Source organism: Coturnix japonica, chromosome 18 (genome assembly GCF_054131305.1).
Source record: "Coturnix japonica strain WE chromosome 18, WE-NBRP24, whole genome shotgun sequence".
In the NCBI taxonomy this organism is placed as follows: Eukaryota; Metazoa; Chordata; class Aves; order Galliformes; family Phasianidae; genus Coturnix; species Coturnix japonica.
Window position 1 is genome coordinate 3,086,355 of NC_140680.1, and position 16,157 is coordinate 3,102,511.

Sequence of the window (16,157 nt, forward strand, 5' to 3'; positions counted from 1 at the left end):
ATTAAGAAATCTGGTTTAGCCGACTGTATTGTTTCCAAGAAAAAGATCACACTGTTGATGGTAAGATAAGAGTGGAAAAAAAAGAAAACAAGCAAAAAAGTAATACTTTAAGTTTGTATGTTTAATATGTGTTCCTATTCAATAGGATTCAAAGCATCTAAAGTATTTCAAAAACAGAATAGGGGGAAAAGAAGCCAAACTGTGGCAAGTTGTGGTTGCTTTAGGACACTTTCTTAGAGGAGATATGGTTGGGTTGAAGCCATCACGTGGTTTTATTGTGTTGATTCTCATCGGGTGTTGAGCATCCCAGTCTGGGGCTGGGGGAGCTTCAGGGCCCTGCAGTTGGTCTGTCCTTTGGTTGTAATACCAGATCTGCAGCTGGTGATCCTCCAGGTGCAGATTCTAAATGTAAGAATGTTGTCCCAGAAGATGAGTTTGGTTAAAGTGGTTAATGGGTAGGAATGGAGTTCCTGGCTCGTTTACAGGATGGAACTTGAGTGCAGTCATCAAAACAGTTATTTTACAAAGAATGCTTTCATGGTATAACTACTGTAAAGATGGTGTGATAACTTCTGGCAAGTACTTAACATCCTTGTATTGTTGCATTTACATTTGTAACTGTTATGCAGTAACTCCATTATAAACAGCTGTTCTAATAGTTCAATTTGCATTTCTCCTTAAAGATAATGGAAGTAAATGGACAGAACTTTGAGAACATTACGTTTGCAAAAGCTCTGGAAATCTTAAGGAACAATACTCATCTCTCCATCACTGTAAAAACAAACATTTTTGGTGAGTAGACTTCGTAGCTGATATTTCTGTGTCTGTGCACAAAACCTCCAGTCCTTTTGGCTCTAAAAGTGCAGTAGGATTTCACCTTCCTTTCCACTTGCCCTAGGAGTGAAAGATCACACAGGAGTCCCCTCGTTGTGCCTCCATTTGCTCTGGGTGTGCCACGTGCTGCACGTTGGGTGGCACTGAGCCAGCATAGCCAGTGCTCTGCTCCCTGAGAAATCCTCAAACGGCTGCTTAAGCAGCTTTAGTGTCCCTGCATGCGATACGGCTGACGCTGAGCCAAAGGAGCCAGGCCAAAATACTTTGCCAAGAAAAAGCAAAAATGTCAAACTGGGTTTTCATAAAACTTTTTATGATGGCAGGAAGAACAATAGGATAAATGGCCTTTATATCTCAAATCGATAAGGGAATATAAAAAGTGGTATAGTATATAAATGTTAGCTTTTAATTGTCAGTGTGAATATAAACACATAAATACCTCCTTAAACTCTCATTCAAACCATCTGTTCTCTTTCCATAATCCTGTTCAGGAAACAGAATAACCATAGCTACAGAAAGAACAAGGCTGTACATACCAGACAGATCCTTCCTCTGTAGTGGTATCTGAGAGCTAATGGTGCTTACTCTCTCATATTTCCTTCCACTGGTTACCTGCCTGTGTTTCCTATGAGTTTTCTTTTCAGTTATGATTTTCTGTTTATCACTATACAGGTAAAAAGTTTTAAGATCTTAGCTGTTGTTGATTATCGTAACTAATGACAGCACAGAACTGCAGTAATCAGTCGACTAGACTAATGAACTGGCATAAAATAAAGCATTGCTGTAGCTGAGGCAGTGATGGTTACATACAAATGGATTCTAACCTCTTTTCCTGCAAGCTGATACAATTTCAAGATGATTTCTCTGATATTTTAATGAATTCATGTCGTGAGGGTGTTCTGAACTGCAGTATGTGTGATTCTGTCCTTTTAATTGGGTGTGAAGTGCCTGGTATTGGCAACAGGCAAGCCCCATTCTTAGATTTGAGTTTATATGGTGGAGGATTGTAGCCACAAATTGTGTCACATCATGGAAATATGCACTTTGACTGTGGATGTATATCTATATCCACAGTCTAGTATATCAAGTCCCTTATGCCTTGTTTGTAAGGCTAAGAGATCAGCTCTGCACGGTGCTGTTCTCTTGGTACCGTGTTTTCAACTGAAAGTACTAATTTTCTGACAGGAGTGACCTCAGAGATTGAAAAACAAAACACCCCAAAATAAACAGGAAAAACCCATAAACCAGTTTGAACAATTTGATTTTACCTTTTATTTGTGGGAAGAAACAGAAACAATGAAGATTGGTTTCTTTCTTCCCCCTTTTATCTTTAGGGAGTGTCAGTAATTGACTGCCTTAGTCTGATAAATGCAGTAGGAGGTTGGATGCACCTTATGTATTACTGAAGGAAAATGAAGGAACAAAGAAAATTCCCAGCTGTCCTGAAGTTCTTCAGGATGCATCTGCACTGTTACCACAGATGCAGACGATAACAGCCGTGAAATACATAGAGGAGATTGATGTGAATGTAGAGGTTCCTTGTTATTGATCTGACTGCGTTTGTGAAGGCCAGGATATCTTCATTAAATCTGTGCTCGTTCTGAAAGTAGCCAGGAGAGTCCTGCTGTGCAGAATGGGGCATGGCTTTCTGTTAAACATTCTGCCAAGGAATTCCACAGCAAAACCCTAAATGGGAAAAGACCTGCCCCCTTAGAATCAAGATTAGAACGTGATCTATGGCCTGCTTTGGCAGCGAGTTACCTTTTTGTTTTGGATTCTGCTTTAATTTCTCTACAGGTATGTGGGAAACCAAAGGTTTGAGGGGAAGAAAGAATGCAACACGAAGGTTTAGATGTGCAAAGGTAAATCACAATGGTTGTATCTTCCCTTGCAGTGTTTAAGGAGCTGCTCTGCAGGATAGGGCAGGAGAAGAATGGAATCCCACATATTCCAAAAATTGCAGAGAAGAAAAACAACCGCTACTCCATCCCAGATATGCCGGGAGATGTGGAACAGATGTTCCCCCGTGAAAAAGGAAACAAGAAATTGAAAGCAAACACCGTATCTGGTGGGAGAAACAGGATCAGGAAAATTTTAGACAAGACTCGATTCAGCATCTTGCCTCCAAAACTCTTCAGGTGTGTTGGGCTCTCCTGGTTGAACAGCAGCTGTTCCTTATTGAAGCTGCTTTGTATCTTCAGACATGTCCTTGCTGCTTTTATTATTATTATTATTATTATTATTATTATTATTATTATTATTATTATTATTATTATTATTATTATTATTATTATTATTATTATTATTATTATTATTTCTTTTTAAGTGCAGTAAATGTGAATCACAGAATCATGCAATGGCCTGGGTTGAAAAGGCCCACAGTGCTCTTCCAGTTCCAACCTGCTGCTATGTGCAGGGTCACCAACCAGCAGCCCAGGCTGCCCAGAGCCACATCCAGCCTGGCCTTGAATGCCTGCAGGGATGGGGCACCCACAGCCTCCTTGGGCAGCCTGTTCCAGTGCGTCACCACCCTCTGGGTGAAAAACTTCCTCCTAAGATCCAACCTAAACCTCCCCTGTTTCAGTTCAAAACCATTCCCTCTTGTCCTCTCACTATGCACCCTTGTAAACAGTTGTTCCCCCTCCTGTTTATATGTTTCCTTCAAAGATTGGAAGCCAGCAATGAGGGCTTCTGAATTAGAGAACGAGCCCGGAATAGTTTTTTCTGTCCCAGTGAAGACTTTCAAGTATACATTGCCTTAGTCTCTGCTCTTAAAGCTCGCCTACAGCACTTAATGAAAACATCTGACTGCAGTTATTTTTCCCAAGGTTCACTCATCCAAAGATGACCACATGGATCTTAACACACCTGATTGAAACTAACTTGTTTTGCAGTGATGGCAGCGTGAGCCAATCGCAGGATGACAGCATTGTTGGGACGCGGCAGTGCCGGCACAGCCTGGCCATCATGCCTATTCCTGGGACACTCTCATCCAGCAGCCCCGACCTACTGCAGCCTACAACGAGCATTTTGGATTTCTCTAATCCTTCAGGTAAACAGGAGCATGAGCTTGGTAACTACAAGGCAATTGGTTTTGGGAGGAAAGTTACACCTTCTGCCAGCTTCAAACACACTGAGTGCAGTTACCTCTTTATCTTGCAACACTACCAGGTCCAAACTGGCAATACACTGAAAATGCAGACAGCTCAAACCTCTGTTCCCTGCTTTTTTTGTAGTGTGCGACCTGGCTGCACGTAATAAATTAATAAATACACACATTTTTCCACCTGTAAATGTCTTTGATTTACGAGAGCTCTGGTGGAAGCATGTTGTCATCCTCTGCACCTGTCTTGTGTTACCAACTTTCCCAATACCAATTCTTCTGTGACTCGACTTCTCCATCCACCATCTTTTAGTACATATTTCGAACAGTATCGTGGATAGAAGAAGACAACTTTGGTACCAACATTATTACATTATTTTTCATGTAATGTCTTTCAGACTTCAAGGTTGTTGAGTTATATGTCTGAAAAACTGAGAAGTGTTCTGAGATTTGCAGTTTGGACTTCCATTGCTGGTACTGAAGGAACGCAGTAGATAGGGTGGCTGCAGGAGGTATTTGCTGTTACATGCAGCTGCCTGTAAACATGTCAAGTCAGAATCATGTTTCCCTATTTCAGATATGAGTTCTGTGCATAAGTATAAATTCTGTTAAGTGCCTTCTGGCTACAGCTTATGTTTATGCAAACTTGCAGTTTTCGCCCTTTAAGAGGAACAAATATATCCTATCAAATGCATAAGTATCCATAGCAAATAAGTTCCTTTTCTTTCTGGAGACCCAGTTTCTTATTGTCTACATGAGAGAGGAGGGAGCTACTCACATGTTCTCTAAGAATAATCTACTGCTGTACGAGTTACTGCATAATATGAGCAGTGGATTACAGGTACTTCACAAGTTTGCTGTAGCAACTATGCAATTATTTTTGAATACTAGAGAAAACCAAAACATTTCTGACCATCTAATAGATGCTCTTTGAGTTTTGTAAACATCTTCATCTTGACTTGGTGTTGACACAGTGTTTCTCTTTTTTTCCTGCCCGCAGCTGTTGGGTTTTACTGTAAGTATCCCGATGTACAGCATCCTGAAGGCCTTAATGTTGCATGGCTTGCCTGATAACATAACACGTTGCTCTGGTGCAGTCATACTGTCTGGGCAGTGGGTAGTCATGTGTCCTGCAAGCTTCCCTTTAATGAAAGTCCATAGACACTCCTTCTGAGCTCTGTAGCTTCGTGGCAGAGTGCTGGGCTGAAGCAGAGAATGGCTCATTTACTTCCCACTTCTGCCACTGATATGCTCGAAGACATATCACGCAGGCTGCTGCGTGATATCCCTACTTCTCTGGGATCTTGCTTTAAACAAATGTAATTGCTTGCATCTCTCTTATGGAAACTGGATGATAACGCGGTTTGAGGTTGGGTTTGTTCTGCTTTTGAACTCTGTCTAACTAAAATTTGTGCATCCAAACTGGAAATGCGACCTGTTCAGTCAGAACTTGGATCATGTGTAGGAAAGGACTTTGTACTAATATTTACCTGCTTAAAAGTAAAGGTGATGATATGGACGTGTGCTTGTTTCCATCACTTGCTACTTACAAGCCACATCATGTTTGCATGGCATTTCTTTTCTTCCAAACTACATTTCAGTTTGGTCTTTAAACTTACATGTGTTCTGATTTTTAGGTATGCTAATAACATGGTATGGATGTTTTGGCTCCTGTGTTAATCTGTGATGATTTTAATGAGTGCAGACATTTCCCAAATGATTCCCTCTGGCAGGGGATGCCCTGCCTGGCCAGCCTCTGTCTATGGATGTGGCTCTTACCACCGAGGTTATTAAAGGCTGGGCAAGTAACAGAGAGAGCAGGAGGCACCACTGCAATAACCCTGGGCATCTCTGCTGTGGCACTTACTGATACATTTGCCTCAGAATCTATTTATCTATTTATTTATTTTTGCCAATCAGTGATATTTTGAGAATCTGTAATAATTGTAATGGAGAGAATTATTTCCAAGTGTCAAAGTATAAACTGAACATGTATTTCTTTAGGTGGTTGCTTCATGCTGTAGTCTGCCCCAGATAAAACTGTTTATAATTCATAAAATATGTTATAAATAGGGGCACAAGCAAAAGAATTAGCTACTGGCAGCAGCTGAGTTCCTTCAGGTTGAGAGAGGGAGTGTAAAAGTGTGCAAGCTAGTTCACAGATGCTGCCAGGTCCCCTTTCTCATCTGCACTCTCCTGCCCACAGTAGGTGGGTGCACCCAGGGAGGTGCACCTTGGCGCTCAATTCTGGATCACAGGCAAAATAGGAGCAATGCCTCCAAGGATTTTGATGTCCGCTGAGAAGGGCTGTGTACAGGACAGTCATTGGATATGTAGATGTCTTGTACTTTGTGTTCATGGGATAACATAGAAGTTAATTCAGATGTGGAAATGCAGAGAAGTCCTCTTTTTTTCCATTCAAAGACTGAATACTTAAATGGACATTGACCAAACGATTCAGAAAATGACCTCCTGTCTTTCCACAGGAAAAGTAACTTCCTACTTTAAAGGCGTTCTTCTGTTATTTCAGATATTCCAGACCAAGTAATAAGAGTTTTCAAAGCAGACCAGCAGAGCTGTTACATCATCATCAGCAAGGACACCACGGCCAAGGAGGTGGTGAGCCATGCTGTCAATGAGTTCAACCTGACTGGAGCCCCCGACACGTATTCCCTGTGTGAGGTGTCTGTCAGCCCTGAGGGGGTCATCAAGCAGCGCCGCCTTCCAGATCAGTTCTCCAAGTTGGCCGACAGGATTCAGCTCAATGGGAGGTAATACAGCCTTTTTGGGGGTTCGGTTGGGATTTGTTTGCCTGTTATGGTTGAAGCATCTGAAAGGATGGTGTGGAGTGATGTTTTAAAGAAGACGGATGGGTGTCTGTTAGAAGAGCAAGCAAGTAAATGTCAGTAGCACTTTCCTTCCCTTCTCTTCCTGCTCTATCTTCCTTTTCCTTAAGCAAAAACATCCTCACTGACTTTACATCAAACCCTCTCTATGAGAGCTAAATGCAGCAAATCAGGATAACATATAGTGGCTTTCACTTAGAAAGAAAAACTTGTATTTCGTCTGACACTTTCCATATGCACTTCAGGATTAAAGCATTCAATTAACTGTTCTCAGTGATGTCATGTTGCAATGAACTGATACTAACCTGAGATAAATTCTTCCATTTTTATGTAAACTGTTGCAAATGTTTTCTGACATGTAAAGTGCTTTGCCTTTATCTGATGACCCGGTCCACTCCAGAAAGAAGTTTATAAAGTAAAAACTTCTTTAGTCTTCTCTGCTGGGCAATAGAGAGAACTCATGAGAAATAAACTTCTATGTATCTGAAAGCAAACCTACTTTGGACCATGGAAATTAATTTTCCAGATACCTTTTCAGTTCCTGAATACTGTGAGCTTTGTGTGAATGTTAATATGCCACACGATATTTACCTTAGAAACCACATTAGATTTGTTTAAGAAATGGGGAAATACATAAATGAGAGATTTCTCAAGACTAATGTGCATTTAAAGTGTTATTTACATATAATTTACCAATGGAAAAGTAATGGACCCTTTTTTGAAGATGAAAGCTGCAGCATGCTACTGAGTACAGCACAGAGCAAAGAGGTAGACTGAAACAGCTTTTGAAATGCTGAAGGATGAGGTGCATAATGAACAAAGGGTGTGCTGTCCCTGCCTCCCTCTTTGCCTCTTGTTCTCAATTGTCACCCACAAGGTGGAAATGCCCTCCTCCAAACACTGTGGTGTCAGTAATGTCTGCATTGGTTGGCTGTGGTTCAGTGTCTTTGTGCTCCTTCTGAAGAGCATCTCTAATGTTCTCTTGCAACTCTATTGTTCTTAGGTATTATTTGAAAAACAACATGGAGACGGAAACCTTATGCTCAGATGAGGATGCTCAAGAGCTGCTGAGAGAGAGCCAAATTTCCCTCCTACAGCTGAGCACCATTGAGGTGGCCACTCAGCTTTCCATGAGAGACTTCGAGTTATTTCGTAACATCGAGCCTACAGAGTACATCGATGACCTTTACAAACTGGACTCCAAAACAGGAAATGCTCACTTGAAGCAGTTTGAGGATGTCATAAATCAAGAGACCTTCTGGGTTGCCATGGAGATTTTAGCTGAGCCCAACCAACTCAAAAGGATGAAGATTATTAAGCATTTTATTAAAATTGCCCTGCACTGTCGAGAGTGCAAGAACTTCAATTCCATGTTTGCGGTTATAAGGTAAAGCGCTTCCCATTTGTCAGATCTGATTTGTGGTGTCACCGGCAGCTCTGTTAATGTGAGCTGAAAAAAAGGCATATCTTCACAGACTGCCAGTGGTGTGGGGTGGTGTCAAGAGAAGTGCTGAGCTTTTCAAACTACCAGAGTGGGCCACTGTCACTGCATTCTGTGCCTGCCTTGCCCTCAGAAGCTCAGTGTCTGTGTGTGACAGTCTCTTTCACATTACCTAGCAGGGAAAGAGAAGATTTGGACAAGAACGTCATTTGATTGATGAAGTCCAGAAACATGCCTGAAAGTCGCTGCCATTTTCTGTGATTGTAGCACCCAGTTTCCCTTTTTTCAGTCAGTGTTGCTTTTTCAGTGTGCGTTGAGTCATATCTGCAGTGATGAGATTACTTCCTTTCTTTCATTCTAAGGACTTCCTCAAATCAGTCTTGTTTCAGTTGAATATTCCTTCTCATTCTTTCTACTCACCTGCTTGTTCTCCTGTTTTTTTCTCTCTTCACAGTTAGACTTTCTCTTCTGATTTATACTAAGTGCTGCTACTTTGACTCTAATGGTGTCAGTTCAGCATTTCCTTTATTTGCAGATTTGCAAAGCCCTGATTGTATTAAAAAGAAAAGAAAATCACTGATTCATCAGACAGATTCGTACTGCATCCCGGCACAGTCTTAGAAATACCATCTTATAATATTAATTCTATAAGATCTTCTTCCATGTCTTGCCACTGTATCACATGATATTGGCTTCTGTTTAGCCATATATTAAAGAGTGAATGAATTCCCTTAGAAGATGCTGCCCCAGCCACCAGGGCTGTTACTACTCGGTACATGATGAATACAAATGTGGATGCTGAGTGTAAATTCTATTTCCTTCTTCCTCATCCCCCATGCTTGATTGTAGGTGGAAAAATAACTTGTCTTATTTCTGAGTTCAGCCTCATGAGGCCATGACTGAAGTGGTCTTTGATCAAAAAATAGCAAATAAAGTAGCTTTTATTGTGCCCTTGTTTCCAGAAGAGCATGTTTCTGTTGGCATATGGCACAAGGATTCTCTTTCCTGCCTTGCATTTCATGTCAATATGATGCCATGTGTTACATGAAACAGGAAGATACCATCTTAATATAGCACAGAAAAGAGAAGCTGTGTGGAGACATATGTTAGATTTCTCATGAGAGAAGGCTTTGCTTGTGACTTTACAATAGTGTCGGGAGAACTCTGTGGTGGGAGAAAAAAAAAAAGGCAAAACAAGTTTTAGAGGCTTTTAAACTGAGAAAAAATCTTCACAGAAGGGCAAAATGCATCAGTTCAGGTTTGATAGTGAGTGCTGGAGAACGTCACCTTCCAGTGCTGCACGTAGAAGGACTTCGCAGTGACTGCAACACTTCTTGAGCAAAACTGGTGACCATTTACCATGGGGAGTGATTTAGTTGATTTTTTTTTTTTTACTGTGTCCAACTAATTCTGGATATATCTTTACTTAGTGTGTGAGTGGGGCATAGTGACAAGTGGTGGCTTATCTGCTTCTCTGAGTTCAGTCTCTCAGTGTTTATAGTTCTCCCAAGCATTGCCATTTTGCCTGCCACCCTTCTCCATTGCCTCTACAGCCATGTGTTTGCCACATGAATTTTCCACCTTTTTTGTCCTTACTTGCAGTAAACATTTTCACAGGAGAAAAGTGGTTTGCAAATTAAATGACCCTGTTTTGGCAGGCGAACTCCAAGTTCATACCCTGTGAATAAGGAGCAGTCATTATCTCTACAGTTCTCTCTTTCTCTTGCTTACAAGAGCAAGCAGCAGTGGGCTTTGTGATGGACTTGCAGCCTGGCGCTCCCCCAGCTTTCAGTTAACCATGTGAAAACTGTAACCCCCCCCCCCAAGATAAAAAGCCCCACAACCCTTTCAAAAGGGAACAATTCCACTAACAGCTAATGATGGAACATATCTGCCTTGCAGTGGGTTAAATCTGGCTCCAGTGGCACGACTCAGAGGCACTTGGGAAAAGCTACCAAGCAAGTATGAGAAGCACCTCAGAGACCTTCAAGATCTTTTTGATCCATCTCGAAACATGGCGAAGTACCGCAACATCCTCAGCAGTCAGAGCATGCAGCCTCCAATTATTCCACTCTTCCCTGTTGTCAAGAAGGATATCACATTTCTACATGAAGGTAATGTCGAACACAGCGAAATAATAAACCAGGCACTGAATACGTTATAGCCCTTTCTTTGGTGCTCCGTGATTCAACAGATGTCTAAAAGGAAGCTGTTGCCAGTAGGGTGTTTTTGATGCATCCTTTGTAGGAGCACAGTGAAACAGAACCGTGAATGCAGATGAGACTAAACCCAGACAAAAAAAATTAAACAATAAGTGAGTATTTGGAGTATTTTAAAAGCAGTTTAGGATGGCTGTGCTGCTTAGTAATGGCACTGCTAAGAGAAGTGTATTTCTCTTACGAGAATTTATTGCTGCAGTGTTTCTAGATTTCTTATTCTGTGTTGTGGCTTTCAGACAGCTCTGATGATACAACACCTCCTACTATTGCTTTCAGCATTTTTAAGGGTTTTTGTTTAAACCCTTCCATTTTATCCTCCTTACAAAAAGTTCTGTTCGCAGTTGATTAAGGCTGAGCTGAGCATTCACAGCTATCCCAGATTCTTGGTTTTGACCCTTCAGGACTGTCTGTGCTGATTTCAGAGTGTGAATGCTACAGACATCAGTTCTTTATTTTGCATCCATGCCCATGAATTTAGGTATAGTTCATTTGTAAGTATTACTTCAAAAATGGATTAATGAGAGCAGTGCTGGGTGGTTGGGGTGGATCTGTCTTTTTGCTCGAGTTTTTTGTTTTCCTGCTGCATTGACCAAAGCTACATTGACTAGAGCGGAGTTGTTGATGGAGTGCAGGGAAGGAGGACAGCTAATGTGGGGGGGCTGGAAACACGTTTTGTATGAAGAAACATTTCTTATTCTTTGTGTGTGTGCATTTCAATTGTGCAGGAAATGATTCCAAAGTGGACGGCCTGGTAAATTTTGAGAAACTCAGGATGATTGCCAAAGAAATCCGCCAAGTAGTGAGGATGACCTCAGCCAACATGGATCCGGCCGTAATGTTCAGACAAAGGTGTGCAAATTAGAAAGGCAGTAAGACTGCAGGTGGCTCAGTGGGTGGGTGGGGATCTGGGTTTATGTGTGCATCAGTGTGTCAGTATCCCATTGTGTGACTTACCATTAACATTTACCATCAGAACCACAATCTTTATCAAGTTTTGGCAATGCGACCGATGCTCCTAAGGGTTACTTTTAACGTGACTGCTAAATCAGTTCATCTAATGTAGCCAAGAAGAATATGATCAATAAAATAATGGGTAGAATTTTAGAGCAGTATAGTGTCAGGTGAAAGCCACACATATAAAATAAAACACAGAAATGGCCCGTCTGCAAGTCTGAAATGTTGCTTTTAACAAACCACTAAAAAACCTCTGATAAAATATTTAAAAATAAAACAACCAAGTAATATTTTTTATCTGTTCTAAGCACAGCTTGCTACACCTACATAGTGTTTGGTGTCTTCAGGCTGTATGCAGATGGAGAGTGTGTTCTTGCCTTGATTTTCTTCCTTTTTTTCCCCAGTGCAGTATATCATCAGGCTTGATGTTAACAAACTGCAGAACAAAAGCACCATGATGTGGTGCTGGTGAGCTCCAGATTACACTTAGCAGAACTGAGTAATACCCTGCATCTATTTGCTTATCTCTGGCAGAGAGAGCATCCCCAGCTCCGACCAGCCCTGCTGATAGGGTCCTATTGGCCATCCCATCCCACTCTTGAGCTCAGTGCCCAGCCCAGTGGGGAGTTGGGTCCATAAGTAACTGCATGGCTTCTACTTAGAAAAGCAGCGGAATAACCCAGTGCTTGGGATTCATCAACATCAGTGGGTCCTGTTTGGCACTGGCCTTCAGGGCTGGCTGTCAGCAGCTGTGAATATTTGGTTTAAAATCAGCCTGGTTGAAATATGAGAAAAAAATAATAGATCCCTCATAGAAGTTGTTTAAGGATGGATTCATTTCTAAGCGGAGGGTCACCTTCATGCTGTTACATTTCAGCCTCTGAAACTCCCTTTTTAATATGAAACTACAAAGCTCCTTCTGAGTTAGCTGCTCTTCAGAAAACGTGGCATTCACAGATTAAATGGATGTGTACATCAGTTTCCCTGATGCTCCTTCCAGTTCTGAGACCTAACGAAGTCTGATCACTAGAGGAATTAGTAGTAAATGAATAGTTTACCTTTCATATCCTAGCCAGAATTAACACAGCGCCTCTTAATGACCGTAGTTTAAAAAGTGCCTACCCAGTTAAAATGCACAGGATCTGATATTAGTGATAGTGCCAAAGATTAAAAGAAAACGACTCCTCGTTTTCAGCGTTGAGATTCATTTGCATTGCCTCTGGTGTTTGATCTATCAGTTTGTGGCATGGAGCACCAACAAGCGTTTTTGAAGATTAAAAATGAACGAGGAAAGATGTTTGTTAGTGGTAACGTGAGACCTGCTAACGAGTTCATTGCCAATTAATACAGAGCATTGAGCTTTTCAGGGTGTGTTTGGCAAACAGCTTGTTTTCCAGCAAGCAATCAAGGGAAAACAACACCATAAACATGAATACTGATGATTCCTCATACGTTTACTGCCATTCTAATGCAAAGAATAAATTAACTCAGTCATGTTATCTACAGTATGAATAAATTAAGAAGCTTTTGCTTGCTCCATCAGAATTGAGTTTGACTTCCTGAAAATATAACATGAGTTTGGCTTTTCAGTTCAAAGGTTAAACTTAAACAGAAAAAAACTGATAGATTCTTCCATGTTGGAGTGTTTGAGCAAGTCCTGTCCTTGCATTCCATGACAACATTGTGTTATTGTTTGAGAACAGTTTTGCTGTATAATTTTCTTTTCTGTTCTTTCCTGTCTACATCTTTCTTCCTGACTCTCAACTGTTTATTTTTTTCCTGTGCTTTTCTGTTCAAATACATGCTTCAATGTATATGGCTCTTGCTTACAGGAAGAAGAGGTGGAGAAGTTTGGGGTAAGTGTAGAGCTGAATGCAACTAAGATAAATAAAGATTATGCAACTCTTAACATACTGCATCCTCCTCGTTAGTGCATGCTCCTGAAGTACAGCATGCATTTTATTAACCCTGCAATACGTATTTTTTTGAATACAGGAATAAGAGATTTTACAGTCAACTTTGTACAGCAGCTGTAGAGATGCTGAGTCGCTTCTATGTGCTAGACAAGTTGTTGGCGTTTTGGCTTACTGCATAAAGAGAAAAACGACTGTGTGGTTATATTAAAAGGCAAACTCTATTGGGAAATTAATAACTCGGTCTTTATATGTAACACATTTTAGCCAATATGCATTTGAAACTGTAAAGAGGCGCTGAGTTGTGATAATGGTTGAGCAGCTCCCCCCTCTGAGTTTAAGCTTCAAAGTCTTTATTTTTTAATGTGCATTTGAAACGCACTTCATGTGCCAGAATCCTTGCTGAAGTTTTAGTTCAAGGCTGGATGTTGAAATGACTGTGATGGAGGGTACTGGGGTTACCTGGTGAGCAAGCTGGCAGTGGCATTGGGCAGTGAGCTGGAGGTGACTCTGCAGCCATATTTTGTGCATTCTCCCCTGCATCTTTGCCCCTCAGCTGCTACCTGCGTACATCAGCCTATGTGCCTTTGCCCTTTGAAGCTCTTCTGTCCATTCTGTGGACTCAAAGCCAGCAGTACATCCAAAAAAGAGATGTGTGCTGGGGAGGGACCAGCAGCAGGGCAGGCTGGGGGCAGCTTTGGGTGCTGCTCCCTGCAGTGAGCTGGGCTGGCAACAGGACGGGGCACAGCTCAGTGTGCAGCTCATGGTGGGGATTGAGTACAGGTCCCTCTGGGATCCTTCCATGCAGAGCTGTGTGTGCTGTGCTGTAGTGATTTCCAGCCTTTGGGATTGCTGGGAACTTGAGGTTGTAAGGGAAAATGATTTTTAAGGGAAATGAAGTTGACTGAAAAAGTGAACTCCAAAATTAGAAGAAACGGTGTGTACACATGAAATAAAGTATGCATTCTGTATATATAATTAAAAAGAAAGATGATGTATTTTCCTTTTTTGTTACAGAATAGGCATTAATTTTGTTCTTGTCTGTACAGAAATCAGTTCCAATGAGTGTCAACAGTCCGTTCTGCCATCTGTTGCTCTTTGCCTGTAACAGCGATAGCTTTTTGTTTAATTAAGCTATACATATCTGCCACAGTATTTAAGCTTATATTTTTCCCTTAGCTTAATTTATGAATCATCTTCATAAATACTGCAGACAGGTGGTTTCCACCATTTCTTTGCTTTTAAACTCAACGTGTTCAATCCTTCAGGCTTCCTCCAGCAATATGTTTCATCCTGGGTCTGTTAGCTATGGCAGCTCTTCTGTGCTGGGGTTTGTTTATCCTTCCACAAATGATTCTGGAAGCGCACCCGAGATTTTTCTAAGTAACTTTAGAAATAATTCAGCCTTTTAAAATCATTTGACTATTTTTTTTATTTTTATTTTTTAAATACAAAGCCAAAACCCACACCTTCTTTGAGCAGCTTTGCTGCAGCTTCCCACTGGAGTTTTCTTGTAACGTATGTGATGGTCTCCATTTACTAAAGCATACAAATGGATTGGAGCTGAAGCGGCCATAGGACTCCTGGCAGCTGAACAGATGTGATGTCTATAACTGGCTGTATCTCGGTCAGTTGTTTGGGCACTGATGTCATTGCCTTTCATAGATGTGAGTCCGTACAAGCATATGTATGTTATGGCTGCCGTCCTGACCTTTGTTGGGATACATTTTTAATGAGCTGCTGTTCTAAAGGGTTTTTACTTAATTGGAGAAAGGAATTAAACGTGCAACAAATTGTGCTTTGCATATTAAACACAGTTTAAATTTTTTGCATATTTAAGCACAGTTAAAAGCTCAGGTTTCTAAGTGGTCATTTCTGTGGCCAGCAGGATGGTGGCAAGTTACTGCTGTAAGCCTGCAGCACACAGTGGGCACCAAACTCCTTACACAAACAAAGTTAGCAAGTTTATCTTGCAGAAATAGCGTGGGTTGTGCAGAACAGGAGCACAATCCATCAGCAGAGCAGACTGGGTGCTTGGCACAGCCTGTGCCTCATTCTTGCAAGTCCCACAGTTCCACGTGCAACCCTTTCCTAGGCTCCAATTGCTGCTCTTCTTTTGACCAGAGTATTTTAAGACAACCGATGTTTTAATGCTGTTCATCTTTTTTAACTCATTTGCATCAGCATGCACTAGCCCTAACTGAAGAATACTGGTAATAACCTGCTTTGACGTACGCTGTTTAGCTCCCCGTTGCTGCTGAGACCTCAGGCCTGACCACTGTGCTCTTTTTCTTTGCAGGTCTCTGAGCCAGGGCAGCACCAACTCCAACATGCTGGACGTGCAGGGAGGAGCGCACAAGAAGCGCGCACGGCGCAGCTCGCTGCTCAATGCCAAGAAGCTGTATGAGGATGCGCAGATGGCGAGAAAGGTGAAGCAATATCTCTCCAACCTGAACGTGGAGACAGACGAGGAGAAGGTCCAGATCCTGTCCCTGCAGTGTGAGCCTGCCTACAGCACCTGTAAGTGCAGCCATCTGTCAGGGTGGCAGTTTTAAATGTTTGAAAACACGGTTCTTTCCATGGAAAAACCACCTAGGATCTTTCTCTTCTCCCTCCAAGAAAAACCACTCCGAGAAGCAGCTTGTTTGTCAGTTCGTATCGTCACAAGCTGATAGAGTTTCAGCAACCCAGCATTAACATTCTGATCTTGGCTGAGTTCAGAAAACTTTAGCGACGTTTTTTATTGTAACCTTTAGTTCCTAAAGCGTGTGTCTTTTCATCAGCCTGGAAGGAAATTCAATAGTACATTAGCTCTGTTCTTGCCCCGTTGTCCTTGTACAGAATTAG

At 41.6% G+C, this 16,157-nt stretch overlaps 1 protein-coding gene across 18 annotated transcripts in view; it reads left to right on the forward strand.

Annotated features, from left to right (window-relative positions):
- RAPGEF6 (Rap guanine nucleotide exchange factor 6) overlaps window positions 1-16,157 on the forward strand; it is a 103,002-nt gene that overhangs the window by 69,281 nt on the left and 17,564 nt on the right. For 7 of the 18 annotated variants that reach the window (XM_085518718.1, XM_085518711.1, XM_085518719.1 and 4 more), the window contains 10 exons: window positions 684-792; window positions 2,729-2,972; window positions 3,663-3,886; window positions 4,938-4,952; window positions 6,468-6,708; window positions 7,787-8,170; window positions 10,127-10,338; window positions 11,169-11,292; window positions 13,230-13,253; window positions 15,610-15,830. In XM_085518718.1, the coding sequence (XP_085374844.1) occupies window positions 684-792; window positions 2,729-2,972; window positions 3,663-3,886; window positions 4,938-4,952; window positions 6,468-6,708; window positions 7,787-8,170; window positions 10,127-10,338; window positions 11,169-11,292; window positions 13,230-13,253; window positions 15,610-15,830 (1,798 nt within the window). The remainder of the gene's footprint in view (window positions 1-683; window positions 793-2,728; window positions 2,973-3,662; window positions 3,887-4,937; window positions 4,953-6,467; window positions 6,709-7,786; window positions 8,171-10,126; window positions 10,339-11,168; window positions 11,293-13,229; window positions 13,254-15,609; window positions 15,831-16,157) is intronic. The other 11 variants (XM_015875547.3, XM_015875553.3, XM_085518714.1 and 8 more) reach the window with 7 other exon arrangements.